Source organism: Cimex lectularius, unplaced genomic scaffold, assembly GCF_000648675.2.
Source record: "Cimex lectularius strain Harlan isolate CLEC.00 unplaced genomic scaffold, Clec_2.1 scaffold10, whole genome shotgun sequence".
NCBI lineage: Eukaryota > Metazoa > Arthropoda > Insecta > Hemiptera > Cimicidae > Cimex > Cimex lectularius.
Window position 1 is genome coordinate 1460110 of NW_019392665.1, and position 22133 is coordinate 1482242.

Sequence of the window (22133 nt, forward strand, 5' to 3'; positions counted from 1 at the left end):
AAAAAAAAATTGATCAAACCTAGCGACCAGCAAATTTCAGAAAATGTACTCCATTTAATATCCTTTTTAGTGGTTTAGTTTCTTTTTTAATTACTTTTTTCAAAGATGAAGAAATTGATGGAGGAAAGAAAAAACCCGTGGCTGACAGATTGATAAAGTGGAAAATAAAATAAAAAAAACTTGAGGAAATTTTGAATAAATTTATTAAACGTTTTTTAAATTTGTGTTTGAATCCGAAATAGTGCAAGTGTTTGCTTATTTACCAACACGACTGCAACTTTGATTAAAGAATTATTGTATTATTATTCTCCAGAATAAAAGAGTTTTAATATTAAAACGTTTAATAAATTCATTCAAAGTTTCCTTAAATTTTCCACTTTATCAATCTGTCAGCCATATTATTTTTCCTTTCCCCCATCAATTTCTTCATTTTTGAAAAAAGTAATAAAAAAGCAATTGCACCACTAAAAAGGATACTTCCAGCTCTGAACCCATCCAACAGAGTCTTTCTCCCCTCTTTTCTCATTCCTGGTGGGACGCCTGAGCTCCGAAGGGACAGATGCACGCCTGCCAGGGGTGAAAGCTGCAGCTTTTCTAACGATTTTTACCCGATAAGGCTACCTGACCGTTTCTATTTCTAATGGCTGTTTCAATCGAGATATGTTGTTCGAAGAGATGGATAGTAGATTTTACACAGCAATATTTACGCTCGTACAGGGTGTTCGGCTACTTGTGTCACAAACTTTGCCAGTAGATTCTACATTTAAAATGGAAGCAAAAACTCCTAATTAACTATGGTCCAAATCTCAACAGTTTCGGAGTTATTTCACTTTTTCTGATTTTTTAAGATTTCACGACCTTGCTTCAAATAAACGATGATAACTCCAAAACTAAAAGGTTTCGGACAAATCCGTTGATACCATTGAAAACTGCGTTAAATTTCCAATAAGATGTGCTCAATACTAAACTTGTAAATCTTTATGAAATAAGAGTTTTAGTACAAGAACTTTGAAAAATATATTTTTGTTTAATTTGAAAAATTTACTATGGTGATTCTAAACTACCATTCCCAAACCTAGAGACCAGCAAATATCAGAAAATGTACTCCATTTAATATCCTTTTTAGTGGTGTAATTGCTTTTTTAATTACTTTTTTCAAAGATGAAGAAATTGATGGAGGAAATGAAAAAACCGTGGCTGATAGATTGGTACGGTGGAAAAATAAAATAAAAAAACTTGAGGAAATTTTGAATGAAATTATTAATCTTTTTACAATTTGGGTTCTGACCGAGATAGTTCCTTAAGTTTTTTTAATTTTTTATTATTATTAATCTTTCCACATAACCAATCCTTTTTTTTTACGTTTTTTTCTTTTCCTTCGTCAATTTCTTCAACTTTGAAAAAAGTAATTAAAAAAGCAATTACACCACTAAAAAGGATACTAAATGGAGTACATTTTCTGGAATTTGCTTGGCTCTAGGTTTAAAAATAGTAGTTTCGAATCACCATAGTAAGTTTTTCAACTTTGAAAAAAAATTTTTTTTCAATGTTCTGGCTACTAAAACGCTTATTTCACGAATGTTGACATGTTTAGTATTATCTCATCTTATTGGAAATTTAACGTAGTTTTCAATGGTACCAACGGATTTGTCCAAAACCTTTTAATTTTGGAGTTATCATTGTTTATTTGAAGCAAGGTCGTGAAATCTTAAAAAATAAGAAAAAGCGGAATAACTCCGAAACTGTTGAGATTCGGATCATAGTTAATTAGGAATTTTTGGTTCCTTTTTGAATGTAGAATCTACTGGCCAAATTTGTTACGAGTAACCAAACACCCTGTGTATGAATATCACCATTGCGTTGGGCTTTTTTCCAGTGTAAAATTGATTTCCGATTTTGAAAAAACTTATTGGAAATTTAACGTAGTTTTCAATGGTATCAACGGATTTGTCCAAAACCTTTCAGTTTTGGAGTTATCATTGTTTATTTGAAGCAAGGTGAAATCTTAAAAAATTGGAAAAAGAGGAATAACTCCGAAACTGTTGAGATTCGGACCATAGTTGATTAGGACTTTTTTGTTCCATTTTGAATGTAGACTCTACGGGCAAAGTTTGTAACTCGAGTAGCCCTGTATAATAATGATGAAAATTTAAAATAAAACCTGTACAACCTCAGATGATGTAGTATAGTCTCATATTTGCTGAAACTAGACATCTAGACATAGCCGCCTATTTTTTACTTTTTTTAAATCAGATATGCATATTTCTAAGTGTGTTTTTTTTTAGCTGGAATTGTTGAAAAATAACAAACACTGTGGCAGCAATGATATACAAAAAAAAAAAAAAAGTGATAAAAATATCGCCACAGTTGCAACCAGTCATGAATTTATCTACCCTAATCAAAAAGAAAAAGATTTGACCTTTTAAATTGATCAACCATTTACTTTGAATTACTACAATAGAACCTTGGGAAACGTTTATACCCTCAAGAATGGCGTGGTCAATTACAGAACGAAAATCTGAAAAAAGTTGGTGGCCACTGTTTGTAGTTTCTCCTCTAGTAAATACTGGAAAATCTTGAACCCAGAATACAAATGGTGGAGCTAGATATAAAACATACATTGCAAAGTGCCTTATGCGAACTGAGGAGGACCGAATGAGCCAAGGGGTTAGGGTGTCCCACTCATATTTGCAACATTAGAAGTTCTGGGTTTGAATTCTGGCACAGCCCATGGAATTTTAATTGTGAATCATAGAGAAAGTATCGTAAAGAGGTTTGATCCCGTGACACCCAACTAAAGAACCACAGCTTGAAGATATCAGGTTCGACAGGTAGACATCTGGTAAAAATTTGTACAAAGAACTGGGAGCAATGGATTCCACAACATGGCAGTTTACATATTTAGGAAATGTAACGGTATTCCTCTTCAAAATGGTATTCTACTATTTGAGAAATTATCGATACTTTTTTTTAAAATTTATTTATCAATGAGGTTTTTAAATTACCGCAGTGCTGTTGTTTTTGATAAAAGCTCCATTAGCAAATATGCTCCGAATTTAAACCTTTACAGCGAAGAGTCGCCACACCGGGTTGTCCCTTGTGGCGCCCTCACCATTTGTTGTCAAATTTTCAATTTGAAAATGGAACAAGGAAGAAATATTCTAAGAAAAATATAAGAAACATTCTTTTCTACTGACATCCATGATTGATAGTTCTCAAACCCTTTACGGCCAAAGTGCATTTTCACAACAGTCAAAATTTGTCACTTATTGATGTCAAAATTTTGTTTAATGCTTACCTAATTTCTTAACGCACCCATTTAGGAGAGAAAAATGGTTCACTTTTTCATTCACAGTACCATTGGCCACAAATGGGTTAAGCAAGATCCATCATTATAAAATAAATGACATTTAGTGTGTTCATCAATCATCAAATGGACTCGGCTATCAAGGAAATGTAACAAAATAATTTTTAAAAATTTTATCAATATAATTTATTTTAAAATGAAGCTTTTTTGTACTTTCTCTTCTGCGAATACAAAAAATTAAAATTAATTTTACATTTAACTTATTAAATTTAAAGTGAGTGATAATAAAAAATACAAAAATATTTGTTAAAGCTTGATATTTACCTATACATAATATAAATTAAGGCATCTTATTTTTAGACATTTAGTTAAAAATAAAAATAAGAAATATTTACATTTATAAAATACAAAGGAAATAAGTCTTTACAAAAGATTTTTGATCAAGTCTTCAATTGGTTAAAAAATAATATGAGACAGGAAGACTCCATTGGAAGGCAATGTTTTCAAATATTGATTTTTATCGTCCCATGGATTTGTAGATAGGAGAGGACGATGTACGTCACCCAAAGCGAAATGAGTAGTCCTGCAGATGTGTACCTGCCGGCAGCAGGGCCACCAATTTCCGCCTTGCCAAAGAAGGAAAGGTTTCGCCTTGCGAGCAAAAGCACAAAAGCTATAATTGCACAAATAGAATAAAGAAGAACGCTGAATCCAAGACCTCCAGCGGGAACAATAAACTGCGTACCCTGAGGAATAAAAACAAAAAAAAAAAAAAAAATTAATAACGATGTTTTCAAACAATTTTAGTTTAGAAAAAAAAATTGAATTATAGAATTATAGTTTTTTATATTGTTGAACCTTGATCATATGATAAGCGGAAGCGACAAGCCATGGCATTCCGACCCCCATAAGGACATTGACGGCAATACTTCCTGTGATGTGGATTATACAGCCATCAGCGAACATCTCCATTCTGGTCACGGCCCTCGCACCCAGCAAGTCTGGCAATGAGGTCCCCAAAGCGACAAGGGTAATGGCTACAAAATAGCATCGCTACAATGAATCTTCTCAACTAACCTTAGCAGTGTGGTAAATAGTGGCCATCATCCACGGAAGTCCTAGACCTAGGAAAATGTTAACAGAATTGCTTCCGTTGATATTCCCTACGCCATCATCGGCATATTTGCTATTCTTTACAGCAGCTCTAGACGCAAATGTATCAGGGAGTGAAGTTCCGAGAGCGACAAAAGTAATTGCTGCAAACAAACACTCATCTCACTTTTCTGTGTTACAAAGCCTAGTTTTCATTCATGTTATCACAAAATCTACCATGCCTTTAACTACTGCACAACACTAAAAATTATGTTTAATTAAATGTTAGTTTATTCTTACAAGTTATTTGTGAACTAACCTTATGTAATGGTATTGTTATGGTTAGGTTATATTTAATGGCACATAGGTTAAACTAAAATCCGTATTCATTTAAAAATAAATGTTAAACAATCGTTATCAACAAATTATTAAACTGTACTCAAATCAATTTTCAAAGAAAACGGTCTACCAATAGCAACCTTTATCATCATGGTCTGCATATTCTCAATGGTTTTGTCTGCCAGAGTCAGCACTTCACTATCCTCGGTGGGCGTTCAATGTGTTATTGTGCCAGTTGTGTCTTTTGTCGTGTTACAAACCAACCACCGAAGACGGTGAAGTGCGTCTGGCCAAAAAACAATCTGCGTATGTGGATTAGAATGATCAGGTTACAACTAGATGAAAATTACTGTAGAGCAAGTTCAACGTCAAAAAGACAAACATGCAACAGCACATAAGTTTTCTTGTAGGTGAATTATGTGTTTAACTGATGTAAAAATATCGGCTAATTAATTTTTTTTTCAAGACGAGAAAACAAATATAGAGGGACAGATCGTATTCACTTCAAGCAGGTTGGATTATCAGATAAAAAGTGGTAAATGATGAACTTTTTGACTTAAAGATAAAGTGATTGTGAGTAATTAATGGAATTTCAAAATTTAATTAGACTTTATTGTACGACTAGACATATAAGAGGGTCATTTATGATTTTTTTGTGTTTTGGTTGAAATAGTAGATGTAGTGCTGTGTAGATGTAATAGTCGGGGTGTACTGCAAGGGTACTGCACACTTTAAGACCTATTGTATTCCCCGTTCTCTCCTAAAGCACACCAGTTTCAATGGTTGAATCTCCTCTATGGTCACCTTGTACATCCCAAAACACTTCCTCCTGCGGGCTAGTGTAGCACCGCAGTTTGTTAGTAGGTGTGTTATTGTTTGCAGAATCTGCATGTGCCATCTTGGATTATTCCAATCTTTGTCTACTTAGAAGTCTTGTTAAGAATCCTATTAAGAATCGCAGTTTATTCCTGCTTCCTTTGACACATTCTATAATTTCTTTTCTTCCGAAATTTTTTAGGGGATTCTTGGATTGCCTGTGTCCAATGAGTGAATTCCATTGTTCCTTCATTTTCTTTTTGTCCTATCTGAGATACTCATTGATAGTGTGGGTTCCTATGCCATAGAAGGGTTCGGGTCTTTTCAGCGGTATAGCTTTTCCTTGCAAGGGTGTCCGCTTTCTCGTTGCCTTCTACTCCCATGTGTCCTGGGACCCAGCAGAGGCTGACTTTGTTCTGCGTTTTGCAGTTCAACACCATCTTTGAACTAATGATATTTGAGCTTAGTGCTTTGATGGCTGCTTGGCTATCTGACATGATAGCTATGCTCTTGTTTTAGTCAAGCTGAATTGAGTACATCTCTCTGGGTAAATCTCAGCTTGGTGTATTATCCCATGGGTTCTGAGTGTTTGGTTCCAGGACCGACTCCCGCCCATGTACCTTCTTTAGTTGTAGATCCATCTGTGTACCAAATGATGGTGTTTCCCTCTCGTTCCCATGGTATGGTATGGTGGAAAGGATACTGGGAAGCGTGGTTCGTATTCCCCAGGCACTGCAGCCTTCTGGCTTATTGTACCTTCCCAGTTCCCTAGTTTAGTCAATAGACTCAATCCTTCTCAGAAGTATCAGTCTGACCTGAGTCTTTTTCGTACGTTAGGTTAAACCTCCATTGAGCTGGCTTCGCATTCGAAGATGATATGATTGGCTGTTTCCTCCTCCTCATTGCATAATCTGCAAATGGGATCATCGCTGTATATACCCATGTTGTGTAGATGTTTTCTCAGATACCAGTGACCGGTTAGTAGTCCCACCACTCCTCTGAGTTTTGCCCTCTCCAATTGTAGCAGTGTTTTTGCCAATTTTGGTGAGGGTTGTTTCATCATAAGTTTACTATGTCTAGCACCGCTAGAGTTTATCCACTTCTCTCTTTGTTTTGTTTGGATCCATTCTGCGATGGAGGATTCTATGTTTGTTTTTGTTATCCCAAGTATAGGTTCAGGGCCTATGTATGGTCTTGCAGATCCTCCTCTGGCCAGTCTGTCTGCTTCCTCATTACCCAAAATTCCCCTGTGCCCTGGCACCCAAGATATCATCAGGTTGTTGTGTTTTCCCAGGTTTTGGAGATTTTGGATACATTCACTGACTAGTTTTGATGTAATTCTTTTACATGCCAACTCTTTAATAGCTGCTTGGCTGTCTGATCCTATGAGGATTTTTTTGTCAGTGTAACCTCTTTTAAGATTTTCCAGGATGCAAGTTTCTCGTTCCCATACTTTTTTGGTACATAGGTTTATTTGGAAGTTTTTAATGAATTCAAACATCCTGTTCATGTTTGTCTCTTGGAGCCACGTCAGATGGTCTTACATTATTTAGTTGCTATCTCTCCATTTTAGTTTTATTCCTGTTGGACGTTTCTCTTTGATTATACTAATGATAATTTTCTGTGCTGTCCTAGTCCCAATACTCTTCCCATGCTAACTGTGGGACGTTCTCATTTCTCCAGTTAGGCAAATGCAAGTCTGTATTTTTGTGAGTTCTTTTCTTTTAGTTACTTGTTGCAAATATGGGTCTTACTATCATGGTGTACATCCATAGCAGGGTTTCCAGGCCACATCCCCAGTTCCTTCCTGCTATTCTCTGCACACCATCAAAGCTCGCGTCGCCTTCATGATGGTAGAGCCGATAGTGCTGGGCAACAACAGTTTCTAACCTTTTTAGCCTTGTATAAAAATTTTCAGTACAATGTGACATACGACTTCAGAATTTTTGTTGTTGTTGTTGTTTTGGCTTCTCAGGGGAATGGTGTCGCAATGTGAAGCTGGCTTCTGGTATTCAAGAGAACTGTGAATTGCTCCTTAAGCCGTAATCAGTACAAGCAAATTCACAGAATCTGGTGTAAAAGAATACCGTCTGTTATTTTGTTTGTTTTTGTCAGCAAAGTTGACGTAATAAAACAATGTGAACAAGCACAGAGAAAATAACCCTAATTTGTTCAGTTTTGGGTAAAAAAGATAGTTACATTACTTTTTAATTTAATTAAATCAATTAAAAATGACTATATTTTATGGACGCAGTATAAAAGGCTCTACAGCCATCGTATTTTCACCAACTACTTGAATTGAATTATACATGGAAAATGATAAAAATGTAAAAGCGAATTTATAAAATCATGCCTGATACAGATCACAATGCCAAAAAAGATATACTAAGCGCTACAACATAACTAGCGAAAGTGAGAAAAATGATTGCTCCTCTTGAATAATATAAAATATCGATTTCATAACATTCATATTGGACACCACACTGCTAAAAAAAAATAAAAAAAATTGTATACATATTTTTTTTGCCTATTACCTGTCATGGTGTCCTCTAGTCCGACAAGGCAACCGAATATCGTGGCAAGATCGCCAATCATGGCGGTCATCATGCCGATGCAAGCGAGCGAAACTAAGAAACACAGCCAGCCTCCTAAAATCCCTGGCGGAGGGATCAAGGCGAAGAGTACCTGGAAATATTTTTTTCCTTAGCAAACGAATTTTTAAATTTATCAATTATAATCACCTTCCAGAAGAACGAAGCAAAATGAAGTACGTAATCAGAGGTCGTTGCGTTTTCAATATCACCGCCTTTGACGAGCATAGCGTCTTTGAGCTGCTGACCCCAAGTATCTCTGTACACACGAAATGAATCGATGTTTGTGTTCGTCATTACCATGAGTCTATCCATCATATTATGAAAATCTAAAAAAAAAAATTGTCAATAGAATAAAAATTTGAGGTTATTTTTTATTTTTTTATTTGCAATTACCGTCATCATTAGTTATCGTTACAGCACATCTGTTTATGTTTCCAATCTTTGCGCCGTCAGTTGGTGCAAATAGTTCAATCTCAAAATGCTCATCCTTTTCTGCTTCGAGATCATTAACAATCGGGATTTGCAGAGACCTCATAACCTATCATGTTTTTAATAGAATTTGCTTCTCATTTATGTTTAAAAAAAAAATAATACCTCTCCATGCTTGAAAGTTAACGTTCCAGTACCGCCTTTGTAATCCCGGCCTGATATCGCAGATTTATCTATAGTCCTCCATTGTACTGACACTTCTCCGTCTGAGCCTTTTGTTCTGAAAATATCAACTGTGACTACTCCTGCGCTTTCTTTGACAATAGTGCCGCGCTTTTCAAAAGATAATATCCCAGGTTCTGGAAATGTTAAAAAATTGTTTTACTAAAAAAAAAAAAAAAAATCAGCTATGTTCAACGAACCATCATCATCGAGTATAGTGACTTCCATGATAGCCATCCGTCCAAGTTCGACGTTTTGATCCTCGTTTCTGACAAGGCTTAATCTCAAGAAGAATTCCTCATTTGGCTCCCACTTGTTATCGTTGACAATTTCAACGATGACTTGTTTTTCTTTCTGTCCAGGTTCGAAAGTAATAATTTCATTTATTGGTACATAGTCTTCGATTTTTCTAGCAGTTCCATCGATAGTTTGTACTCTTTAAAAAAAAGGCAGCTTGTTAAAAAACCTAACCTAATAATACATATTAAAAAAAAAAAAATTACCTGACACGAACTTGTTCATTAAGGTTTCCGTGCCTCCAGATTGTGATTCCAAATTTTCCGATATTTTCTTTCACCGCAACTGTTGCTGCATGAAACTCGATGACAGCATTGTTGACCATGTCTGGCGGTGGTGGGACATCTCCCAGATCAGGCCCATGAGGATGTTCGTTGATCGTGTCGTAGACCTGTTTGAGCTTTGAACTAAGAATGGGTCGCAGCCTCCTTCCACCAGACATAGTTCTAACAGCGCCTATCCTGTACCACATGGTTGAATGCTGCTGATTGTCCACTAATCTGTAAAATTTTCAGTCAAATTTTAGTTTTTGCCTGAAAGGGTGAGGTCAAGTTAGAATTACTTTGCCGCTGCAAGTACTGCAGCATCTTCATCTGTCAATCCTTCGTATTTCTTAACTTCTCTTATAAATCGGACAAGGTTGTCTTTGTCAATTTTTCCTTCTCTGAAGAATAATTTTTCAGCAAGGACCTTTTCATCTTAACAAATAAAAATTAATTAAACAGAATTGATTTAAAATTAGTAGTAAGTTTAGGCTTACTTTCGTCACCTCTTAAAGGCCCTAGTTCAAGCTGCTGTTTGTTTTTGCTTTGTCTGATTATACCAAGACCGCACCATCCCTTGTCAGCGGAATATGCGAAAAGCGTCAGCAGGGGGAAAAAGACGAAGGTGAGGACGGCTTCCCATAATTCGACCCGATTTGCAGAGATGACCTGAAGTATGATGAACATCCATATGTAGGCGAAGAAGCTGAATAGCCCAGTCACAATGAACACCTTGAATCGGTTTATACGTCTCGTATCGTCGCCGTCAAGTGCAAGCATGCATATGCTTGTGATGATGAGCAGGTTGAAAGCCGCAGATCCTACTATCGTACCAGGCCCAAGCTGTCCCGCTTCAAAGTTATGGCCAATGATTTCAATGATCGAAAGCAGAATCTCGGGCGCGGATGTGCCCAATGCCATTAATGTCAAATTGGCGACTGTGTCGTTCCAAACTCTAACTTCGATGACTTCCGGCTCATCCTCCTTTAACCCAGCGACCACTCCACCAACCGAATTATAACTTCCATTCTATTAAGTGTAAAAATTAATTTATTAATGAAGAACACAAAAAGAATGAAAATGTAATACAATAGATTAAGTGATAATTTTTATATTTTTTTAATATAAATATATAGGTGTTGTAAAAAAATGAACAATAATAATTACCAATATTCTTTTTATTTTGGCAAATCCCTGTTGCGTGAAACAAAACATATTTAATCTTATTTACAATTTATATTGCAAAGAATTCTTAGATTGTTGGATTATTTGCCAAATTTGTATGTATAGAAAGGGAAAAAAATTAACTCAAAAGTTAAAATATGCAAAATTATGTATGGTTCCAATCTTTGTAGAAGTCATTAGACAGGTGAAAAAAAGAAGACTAATTGCTGAGTTCACCAAGCTTTCAGCATCTTACAGAGCCATCATCAGGGCCCCCATTTTATTACAAATTAAAATAAATACACAGTAACATACGATTAAAAATTAATGTTAAACATAATATTAAAAATTAATACAATGCTATACATATTTTCCAAAGAATGAAGAAAAACAATTAACATGGAAAACAATTGTAAAAGAGTTTTGAGTTTAAGGTTATGTAACCCTGATGATGGCACTGTAACATGCAGATAGCTTGGTGAACCCAGTAATTAATCTTCTTTTTTTCACCTGTCTAATGACCTCTACGAAGATTGGAACCCTACATAGATGATCTGCAGGTCGATCAACAAACATATGCAAAATTGTTAATTAACTAGGTACGCAGTGGCTGTGTTATATTTTTTGCCATGCTAGATGTTTTGGGTTCGAATATAAAATAGTTTCAATTATTTTTAATTCAGAATAATATGAAAAACTATTATACAACGTACGATGGTTCGACCCCTCAATGAATACTATGGACATTAAGCTCTCCTGTACAACACGAAAGTACTTTTTAATTTTCTTTGTTTTGGGGTGATGTAAACTTTTCCAACATCATTAAAGTCGTAATATCATCCAAACTACATGGAAATTAATTTTTATTGTAATTAAGTAAGCCGTGTGTATTTTAAATTTTAAACATTGGATTCAAATTGTATCTATGAAATTTTTAAAATTCTTTAATCCAGTCTATCATCTACTGTTACTTTGAGGACTTTTTTCAGTCGGCCGTCCCATCTGGGCTGTATTATGATTGTGTATGTTGTCACCATTGCCAAAGGGACTGTTTTTAACCCACCTGAAATTGATGGACAATTATGGGAATGCCATTGACCCACTTAGAAGAGTAAGGTTTACCAGGGCCACAGTTCAATGGGCCGAAGGTCGTCGCTAGCCTATTTGATATTTTCAATCTCATTTTCAAATGGCCCATTGTCTTTAGCACTCTCATTTTTCACAAATGGACACAAAAGCCAAAAAAGCCACTATCTAAACAAAGATTGTCGTCGCAAACTGTTGTCAAGCATTGTCTAATCTATTCGTTTTGAGACAACTTTTAATTACAAAAGAATTATTTTTGGCTCAGTTGGTTCAATTGAGTTTAAAATTCATGCTATTATGTAATAAAATATGTGCAAAAATTTTAATTAATGACAGATGATGATCTGATCAGCTTTGATCGCTTTACAAGGCCGATCTATTCTCAGTGGTTTCTTTTTCACAAACACATTTGGCCTAATACCATCTCATTTTATGAAATTTGTGAAACTGAATGACAGCGTAACAAAGATCATCCACTCTCAAACCTACTGACACTTTCAACTTGATTGACATAGATATTTAAATATGAACACGAAAAATACAACTATTTTATAAATGATAATTAAATTTAACTAAACAGAGGAACAATTGGTGTTATTAACACAAACACGGTTAGGGATAACCTGTACAAATTTGAAGGTACTTTTGGGTGAAAGTTTGCAGAGAAAGGACGCTCTTGTACCTTATGTCTTAATTGAAAGATTCTCTTTGGTTCTTTCCAGGGAGCAAGTAGGAATGCCAATTTATTATGAGGATTGTGCTTGAGCATGGCAGTATGTCTTTAAGTACCCTGTTTTCATTTTTAGAAAAACAGAGATGCTCTTTTAACTTATTTTTTAAAATAAAAAATACTATGTTAAAAATTTTGCAAGATTGTGTATGCATATTAGCGTGAATAGTAGTGTGAGAAGTCTGATAGCACAAGAGTACTCAATTAGGTTATTTAGCATTTGAAAGGGTGTTGGAGAAATATCAACTACTCCAGCATCAGTAAGTGGTAAGTAAATAGGAAAGATTTAAGAATGAGTGTGACTGTTTAAGTTAAAACGTGTATGTGTTGTTGGGGTTGTTTGTCAATAGTCCCAGAGACTAATGTCGATGAACAGGACAGACCTAACCTTGAACTGCTAACAGCACTGGCATATGCTGCCTTGATATTGGAAGCATAAGTACGCCAATATTTTATTACAGCTATCCTCGTGTCTCCTGATTCAACATCCTTATTTCAACTATCGTGTTAAACTTACCCTTTTCAGCTTTGAGGACGTTTTGCTTAAATAGATTTTCCTCGTCTTGCTTGTAATCGTCTCGATCGATGTCATAAAAATGTCGGTGACAATAGCTACTCCAAGGAAGAAGTACAGAAGGCCCAGGAAATAAAGGAATGCTCTGAAACTGTAGTTCCATTCCCGCTCGTCGAGCACAGGCAGCAGCAACGCTGGTCTGCATATGTCCGGTGGTCCGTAAAGATACTGCGATTCTTCCTTCATCCCTGAAATCCAGCATAGATATTTTTGTCTCTAATCTTTTTCTAACTATAAAATTTGAACTATATCAAATAGAAACAACAGGAGTAACTTAATTACTTTTCTTAATTTAACGAACTTAATTGTATGTTAGTAATGTGTTGAATTTAAACATCGAAACAACTGAGAAATTATGGAACAAAGGGGAAACAAATTTCATGAAAATTTTTATTCAAACTCTAAATTAATTATAAAGAAATGTTTTCCCCCTTTTTTTTAACCAAAGCCAGAGGACAGACAAAGTATAATAAAAATAGTAAATAATAAAGCAAAGTATGAATTAGATGAACCTAGAAGAAAGTTACCCTTAGGTGAACGACAGAGGCAAACAACAGAAAAATGCTGAATCGTTTTAAAACTGTTGAGACATGCATTATGCATCTCGCATTATGTTTAGACTTTTTTATGTGATAAAGTTATTTTAAATTGCTGAATTAATCAAGTTCAGCATTAATACGTTGACAGGTTAAAATTATACAATTTTTACAGGTTTTTAGTCAGGAGAAAAACATTGGTTGAACATTTAAAAAGGAATTCAGAAAATCTATTTGTAGAATTTCAATACAAGTGAGATTTGTTGGTTTTTTACGAAGCCTTTGTACATTTGAATAATTGAGATAAAACAGTCAAAAATTTTCAAAAGGGATTTTTTACCATTTGACAGGATAAGTTAGAAAGGGTCCGCAAAAATAAAAAAACCCAACAAAAAATCTATTCAAGGCGTTACTGTAGAAAAACGTTTACAAACAAAATTGAGAAAATCTGTTTGTAGAATTTCAATACAAGTGAGATTTGTTGAATTTTTACTGTGCCTTTCTTCATTTGAATAATTGATATTAAACAGACAGAAAATTTTCGAAAAGGATTTTTTACCATTTGACAGAATAACCTGGATAGGGTCCTCAAAAATAAAAACCCAACAAAAAATTTATTCAAGGCGTTAATGTAGAAAAACATTTACAAAAAAAATTGAGCAAATCTGTTTGTAGAATTTCAATACAAGTGAGATTTGTTGGTTTTTTACGAAGCCTTTGTACATTTGAATAATTGAGATAAAACAGACAAAAATTTTCAAAAGGGATTTTTTACCATTTGTCAGAATAACCTGGATAGGGTCCTCAAAAATAAAAAACCCAACAAAAAATTTATTCAAGGCGTTAATGTAGAAAAACGTTTACAAAAAAATTGAGCAAATCTGTTTGTAGAATTTCAATACAAGTGAGATTTGTTGAATTTTTACTGTGCCTTTCTTCATTTGAATAATTGATATTAAACAGAGAAAATTTTCAAAAGGGATTTTTTTACCATTTGACAGAATAAGTTAGATAGGGTCCTCAAAAATAAAAACCCAACAAAAAATCTATTCAAGGTGTTAATGCAGAAAAACGTTTACAAAAAAATTGGGAAAATCTGTTTGTAGAATTTCAATACAAGTGAGATTTTTTGGTTTTTTACGAAGCCTTTGTACATTTGAATAATTGAGATAAAACAGACAAAAATTTTCAAAAGGGATTTTTTACCATTTGTCAGAATAACCTGGATAGGGTCCTCAAAAAACAAACCCAACAAAAAATCTATTCAAGGTGTTAATGTAGAAAAAAAAAATCTATTCAAGGTGTTAATGCAGAAAAACGTTTACAAAAAATTGAGAAAATCTGTTTGTAGAATTTCAATACAATGAGATTTGTTGAATTTTTACTGTGCCTTTCTACATTTGAATAAATGAGATAAAACAGACAAAAATTTTCAAAAGGGATTTTTTACCATTTGACAGAATAACCTGGATAGGGTTCTCAAAAATAAAAACCAACAAAAAATCTGTTTAAAGTGTTAATGCAGAAAAATGTTTACAAAAAAGTTGAGAAAATCTGTTTGTAGAATTTCAATACAAGTGAGATTTGTTTAATTTTTACTGTGCCTTTCTACATTTGAATAATTGAAATAAAACAGACAAAAATTTTCAAAAGGGTTTTTTACCATTTGACAGTTATATAGGGTCCTCAAAAGTAAAAGACCAACAAAATATATATTTAAAGTGTTAATGCAGAAAAACGTTTACAAAGAAATTCAGAAAATCTGTTTGTTATTTTATTATTTTTGCTGTACTTATTTGTGTACAAGCAAATTTATTCAAGTGAAAAACATTACCAGGGATGCCAGGTGTTTATAAACAGAATTTTAAAAAGTTTTAACTTAAAAACTAGTGTAAAAATCACCAGAATAAAGCCGATTTACGATACGAACTGCAAACATGATTCGATATGATCATAGAAGGTTGTATTGATTGAATATTATTGAAGCTTTTTTTGGCCTTTGGCTCAAGTTGGTGAGATTTTCCTCGTTTGTTTTTTACCAGTACAAACAAGCCTAAGGTCGTTGGTTCGAATCCCGCTCGTGACCCTTGCTTTTTCATATCAACCGAGACCTTAGATTAAAAGTATAATTAGTTAAAATATAAACAATTGTGATTTTTTCTATTGTGGTCTGCAGGGTGATAAACCTATTGTTTAATACGTTACCTCGGTCCCATACACTGAAGATGGAGTGCCGAAACGTAAATTAACAAAAATAAGCGAGGTTAGGCTGACCAGGATGTTAGAAAACTAAAGAAATCCAGTAAAATGTTTGAAAATAGAAAAAAAAACTGATCAGGCACGACAAACAAAATATTGTAACTAAATATTTAAAATTTGTATCAATGCACAGAGACTTGAACGATTTAAGAACACGTCATCTCCTTGAAGTCGGAAATGGCCAGTTATTATTTATTATGTCCATTGCTCACGGTCGTAATCGACCCGTTCATCTAATTTTCATGAAATCGACTTATTTTTCTTATGTCCTCGTCGTTGAATTGACAAGACTTTGGTGCGTCCACGTTTGATGTCAAAATTGCCCCTCCGATACCTTCGCCAATCCTGGCTATTTTAAGATCGGTTTTTTATCTCAGCAGGCGTTTAGTTGTTTTTCTTTTTGAAGGTCTCGGCCCACGTGCAACGTGGGAACAAATCGGAATTGCTCACGGGGAAAAAGTTTTTGACCCGTGCTTGATTCGAATCTAAAAGCGTCTAATTAGCCAAAAGTCCCCCCCCCCCGAATTTACCTTTAAGCTGGATGTAACAAGGCGGATTCGGATCAGTGCGAAATTTTATTTTTGGATGAAACTCCATTGAAAATAGACTAGAATGCCGCCAGAGCGGGTGTCTTATCTCCTATCCTATTTTTAATTTTTTTTTTTTAAATGACCCTTGTCAAAGTCCATTGGTCAGAGACTAAATTAAACCGCGACGGCCCCCGAGGCACGCACCGCGGAGAGACCCGCCGTCGGAATCTCCTGAAAGAACAAAGCGTCGAAAAGAAAAGGTTAAAATTGTAACAGAAAATACAGGAAGCATTGTAATGAAATTTGGCTATTGCATATGGAGTCAGAATTCTGTAGATAGCTGTACTTCCTTCCAAAGCTTGAAGCACATCTCCTGTTTGCAGTTCGAATGTTTTGCAGCTCATCATAATATGGTTGAGGTTTTCTAGTTCACATTCACATTTTGGGGAAGACCAACACCCAACAGGTAGGCGCCACATATGCCATGCCCAGTACGGAGACGCGACATTATGGAGAAGAAGGCTTCTTTCAGACGAGGAGACTAGTTAATTCAACTATTTCAACAGACGGGTGTCAAGGAGTGTAACGTGGTAGCAAAATGTTTGGTAATCGCCCCAACCCCTTCACACGCAGTCAACCGTCCGCCCAGGCAGGTGGCCAGCAGGCACATGTGCCTCTCACGTTCTCATCCCCACTGCTTGACTCAAGTCAAAAGACACTGCTCGGCATTGTTGAGTCAACTGAGTTCACCATAGAAAGCGTTGCAATTGCAAGTTTCAAAGTGCAAGTTCATTGAAAAGATATGGGTCATGAGGTGTGAGGCGTATAGCGAGAAAATTAAAAGAAGCGAAGGTAGGACGAAAGTAGCACAGCTTTGGGAGAAAGCGCCCGTTTCCCAATTTTATAACAACAGATAAATCCACGCTTTTCTTTACTGCGTTCCCTCCTTTTTGTTTCTCTTTTTGCAGAAGAGCTAGCACAAGACGTGCTCCTGCTTCCTCGGGTCCTAATTGGGTACTGACCTCCCGTTGGGAAGAGAGGATGATTCCACAAGTTGCCTGGTGTGAAACCAGCAAAATAAAGTCTTCACACGGCAATAAACTAGTTGAGAGTCAACCGGGCAACTTAGCCGAATCAACCAAACCGCCTCGTCTGAAAGAGGCCGAAGGTTTCTGCGAACCACGGTTTCCTTCTTAGAATGGGGAATAAGGAGATGCAAGATTTTCCCACAGAAGATGCAAACTAAGCCGTTTGCCAGTTTTTTGTATTGGTTTTGTAGTCGCTTGCTGGGATGGGTCTGTTCAGGGGGTAGTCGTAGCGAGGCGGATTCGCCAGTTTATCCACCGTCTCGTTATGCCGACCTCCTGCATGACCTATGACCCAACAAAGAGCTATTTCTTTATTCATCTCATGCAATTTATAGTTTCCTAATTCTTATATGTAGTCTAGTCTTCTTAGCATAAAAAATACATCACTCGAATAGAAGCCATTCAGAATCCTTTCCTGAGGACTATTTATCTCCCATACTCTCCATTTACTCTCCTCTATCATGAACTTAGATTCCAATTTAAAATTCCAACTCTTGAATTCCTCAGATAACCTTCCGACATTTTACTTTCCTATAAACCTATTAAAAAAATAATACCTATGAAATAGGGCGTCGGTGGCCGCAAAGGTTTAGGTGTTGACACAGCGCTCATCAATGTAAGGTAAAGGACCCGGGTTCGAATCCGGCCCTGCATTCCAACCCGGGTAAAAAGCTTTGAAGACTTGCTTCTCCGATTTTTTTTTCTTTTCCGATCTTCTACCAGATAAATTATCATTTTAATCAGTACTGACGATACTGACTACATTTCATGGAGGCCTTTGTGCGACATGTAGATAATTTTCCTAATTTAGACTCTTTTTTTTTATTCCTAAGGCAATATAGATTATTTTACCAATTAGGAAAGTTCAAGGCATGACGGATTTATTTTTCCTATTAAATGTTTTTTTTTTTTAAATTTGAAATGTTATTTTATAAAGTATTAATAGAATTAGACATTGGTTTATTTTGAATTATATCAATGATATTATTCATTTTATATCTTTTCTTGATTGTTTTATCAATTTGCATGTATATGTATAACCGATCACTTTTCACATTTTGTAATAAATAAGATTAGGCTAAAAGATACCCATAGAGAGTAAAAATTGAGATTGACATGGCTTTTCAACAACGAGAAAAGATAAATTTTAAGATACGAATCACTAATCATTTAATATTTATTATTTATCCAGCTTAAAATACACTGACAGGCAAAAAATTTGATTTGTATATATTTTTATATATTAATCAATGTTTCACGTTTTTTCATATTTAATAACTGAGTCTTTGTCTAAAAAAGTAAAAAAAAAAAAAATGTAAACTGCTAAGGAAAATGAAAAGTATTAAAAAATTTAAGAAAAGACGGACAGATAAAATTTGTTTTAGATTTTTAATTAACATTTCAATATCGCGTATTTCGTCTTCTTGCCTTAATTATAGCTCAAAGACGCCTCGGCATACTTTCTACCTGTCTGGAAATGTCTCCTTGCTGGAGGTTATCCCACGAAGCGTCCTTTCAAGATGGTGGAGTGTATCATGGAGGGGATGGACATGCTTTGTCTTTTGAGGTTATCCCATAAATGTTCGATGGTGGTACAAGTCTGGAGAAGGGGCTGACTAAGACCCTGATGCTATGCTGTTGAAGGTAGGTTTTTACTATGCGAGCGACATGTAGACGTGCGATATCATGCATCAGAATAGGATTGCCGGTGATTTCATCGAGGATAGGCAACGCATGATGGTCCAAAATTTCATCCACACGGCGAGTGGCTGTCGAAGAACCTCTACGAACAACAGCCAAGTCCTTGTGACTCTCTTTTGAAATTCCCGCCCAAACCATCACTGAGGTACGTTGAAAAGATCGGCTCTGGGAAAAATTACAGACTTCGTACCTTTCATTTCGCCTTCTCCACACTCTTTCACACCCATCTGGAGATCGTAGAGCAATCTACACTCATTTGTAAAACGTACAGGAGACCAATCGTCCAAAAACCAATGGCTGTGTTTTCGAGCAAATGGTAGCCGTGCAACTCTATTTGTTCTGGTCAATTCTGGTCATCTTACGGGGTGAAACGCCATCAATCCATATAGATTCAACCTTCTTCGAGCAGTGCGTTCAGAAATTTGGACACCTCGAACTTCCTCGAGCTGATGAATCTCTTGAACAGTAAGGTGCTAGTTCCTCAAAATTCTCAAAGCCCGACAACGGTCGTCCTGTGGTTCTGTTACCCTAGGGGGTCCAAAACCGTGCCTTCTATGTGTGTCTTTGTCTAAAAAAGTAACTTTCTACCAGGCCTCTTTTCTTTAATTTGATCTTTGACTTCTTTTCGGAAACTTGATTTGTATATATTATTAAATATTAATCAAAGTTTCATGTTTTTTAACGTTTAATAATTGAGTCTTTGTCTAAAAAAGTAACTTTCTACCAGCATGGAAATGTCTCTTTGCCGGAGGTTAGCACAATCTTCACGAAGAGTCCTTTCAAGATCGTGGAGTGTATCAGGAAGTGCTTATTCGTGTTTTGAGGTTATGCCATAAATGTTCGATGGTGTTCAAGAATGGAGAACGGGCTGGCCAGGCTGAGACCCTGATGTCATGGTGTTGAAGGTTCGTACTATGCCAGGACTAATGGAGGGGCATTATCGTTCATTAGGAGAGGATTGTCGCTGATTTCATCGACGCAAGATGTTCGTAACATCCACATAGCGAGTGGCCATCAAAGATCCTCCAGGAACTACAACTAAAACGTCTAACGGCGTCTAGCATAGCTTCGTTGGGAACTCCGATGGCAATAACCGCATACTAGGTGGAACGTCCATCATCAATAAGTGCAACACCTCGCACAACATCCTCATCACTAAGAGCCATTTTCAAGTTTAAAAACTCTCCTTTAAAATTCACGCCCATACCATCACTGAGCTACGTTGACCAGGTTGGCTCTGGGCAAAATTACAAGCTTGCTACCTTTCATTTCGCCTTCTCCACACTCTTTCACGTCCATCTGGATATCGTAGAGCATATCTACACTCATCTGTAAAAAGTACAGCAGACCAATCGTCCAAAGACCAATGGCTGTGTTCTCGAGCAAATGGGAGCAGTGTAACTCTGGGTTTTCTGGACTATTCAGGTCCTCATAAGGGGTGAAAAGCCGGTCCATACTGAATTAACCTTCTTCGACCAGCGCGTTCAGAAATTTGGACAACCTCGAACTTCCTGGAGCTGAAGAATCACTTGAACATCAGTAAGGTGCCAGTTTCGGAACACAAAGTCACAAAACGGTCATCCTGTGGTTCTGTTACCCTTGGGTGTACAGAACCGAGCATTCTATGGTAGGACCCAGTTTTTTGAAAACGTCTAACGGCGTCTAGCATAGTTTCGTTGGGAACTCCGATGGCAATAGCCGCCGGAACGTCCATCATCAAGTGCCACACCACGCGCAACATCTTCAGCACTAAGAGGCATTTTTATGCTTAAAAATTGAAATTAAGAAAACAATGATAAAAACTAAACAGTTTATTGCTTTAGAATTCAAATGAGACTGAATAAACATATAATTCCGTCAAAAGTTAACATTAAAAAATCCTGTATCCTTGTTTTGGATTAAGGATTAAGAGTGTTTGCGTCTAATTGATATTCCAAATTTAAAACATAGCGTAAACATATGTTTATTGGTAAAATCATAAGACAAATTTTCAGGATTTTCTTTTATCGAGAAAAAAAAATCAGTTGGGTGGAATTTTTTGCCTTTCTGTGTATAAAATCTTACAATTTGAACTAGGCGATAAATTTAGTATCACGGGAAATATTAGTCCTATTGACAGGAAAACAGTCTTACGTACAATTTGGTAATGCGCTGTTTCTTAAGCCGGTTGTTGAGCAAATAATTCAAACTTGAGCAATTTGCCCGATCCAGTAATTGGTTTGATCATTTCTGATTGTCTCCGGCCCGTTTCTCCTTTTTGTTATGCTCGTTTGACTGTTAAGTACCAATGGATTATTAAACCCAACCTCTAAACTAAGGTAATAGATCAAATGCAATGTAAATGTCGTTACGGATCTGACCTTCCGCCAATTACAGCGAATGTAGAATAAATAAACGATATCGATTTCGTTTGATGTCGTCCTCAGCATTGACCTAATAGACTTATCACGAACACATTTGTTTTAAACATGTATATTAACGTCGTAAGATTTCAATCCATATATCTTTGTCTTGACCATATTAATTATTCTTTTTATCTAAGGTCTTGACTGACATGAAAAATTTAGTGTAACGAGCGGGATTCGAACCCATGACCTTCGGCTGTTTCCATTAATGTAATAATTACAGTCTTTTTGTCACTGCAAGTTTAAAAATTTGTGCGTAAATAATTGTTAAAAGCAAGTCATTGCAGGTAGTTATGTCAATGTACATACTATCAGGATAGCTCAAGTGGTAGAGTAGCGGCGTATCAAGCCGAAGGTCGTGGGTTCGAATCCCGCCCGTGACACTGACTTTTTTATCTAATTGTAATGATTTAATTGGTCAAGCGGACCACGAAATTAGTGAATTAAAAAAAAATTAATATGAAGTACACTTCACTAAAGCTCTCCGTGGCCATTTCAATTGACGTCGAGAATCCAACCCCCAACGAATTTGAAAAATGGCAAAAAGGAGGGAAAATTCAAAAGGTGGGGTTGAGATAGGAAGTTGATGTCCGAGTGGATCGAGGTCACGATAGCTCAAGTGGTAGAGCAGTGGCGTATCAAGCCGAAGATCGTGGGTTCGAATCCCGCTCGTGCCATTAACTTTTTTCATCTCAACTAAA

The 22133-nt window shown here is 35.9% G+C and overlaps 1 protein-coding gene across 3 annotated transcripts in view; it reads right to left on the reverse strand.

Moving 5' to 3' along the window:
• Positions 1–3478: 3478 nt before the first annotated feature.
• LOC106667422 (sodium/calcium exchanger 3-like) overlaps positions 3479–22133 on the reverse strand; it is a 31399-nt gene continuing 12744 nt past the window's right edge. The window contains exons 2-12 of one of the 3 annotated variants that reach the window (XM_014395375.2): positions 12857–13101; positions 9857–10388; positions 9659–9794; positions 9303–9596; positions 9000–9235; positions 8743–8936; positions 8542–8686; positions 8296–8474; positions 8089–8239; positions 4166–4344; positions 3694–4053 (exon numbers count right to left, since the gene is read on the reverse strand). In XM_014395375.2, coding sequence (XP_014250861.1) covers positions 3811–4053; positions 4166–4344; positions 8089–8239; positions 8296–8474; positions 8542–8686; positions 8743–8936; positions 9000–9235; positions 9303–9596; positions 9659–9794; positions 9857–10388; positions 12857–13099 — 2532 coding nt within the window. In that variant the 5' untranslated portion in view covers positions 13100–13101 and the 3' untranslated portion in view covers positions 3694–3810. Of the gene's footprint in view, positions 4054–4165; positions 4345–4384; positions 4564–8088; positions 8240–8295; positions 8475–8541; positions 8687–8742; positions 8937–8999; positions 9236–9302; positions 9597–9658; positions 9795–9856; positions 10389–12856; positions 13102–22133 lie in introns of all 3 variants that reach the window. The other 2 variants (XM_014395374.2, XM_024225080.1) reach the window with 2 other exon arrangements.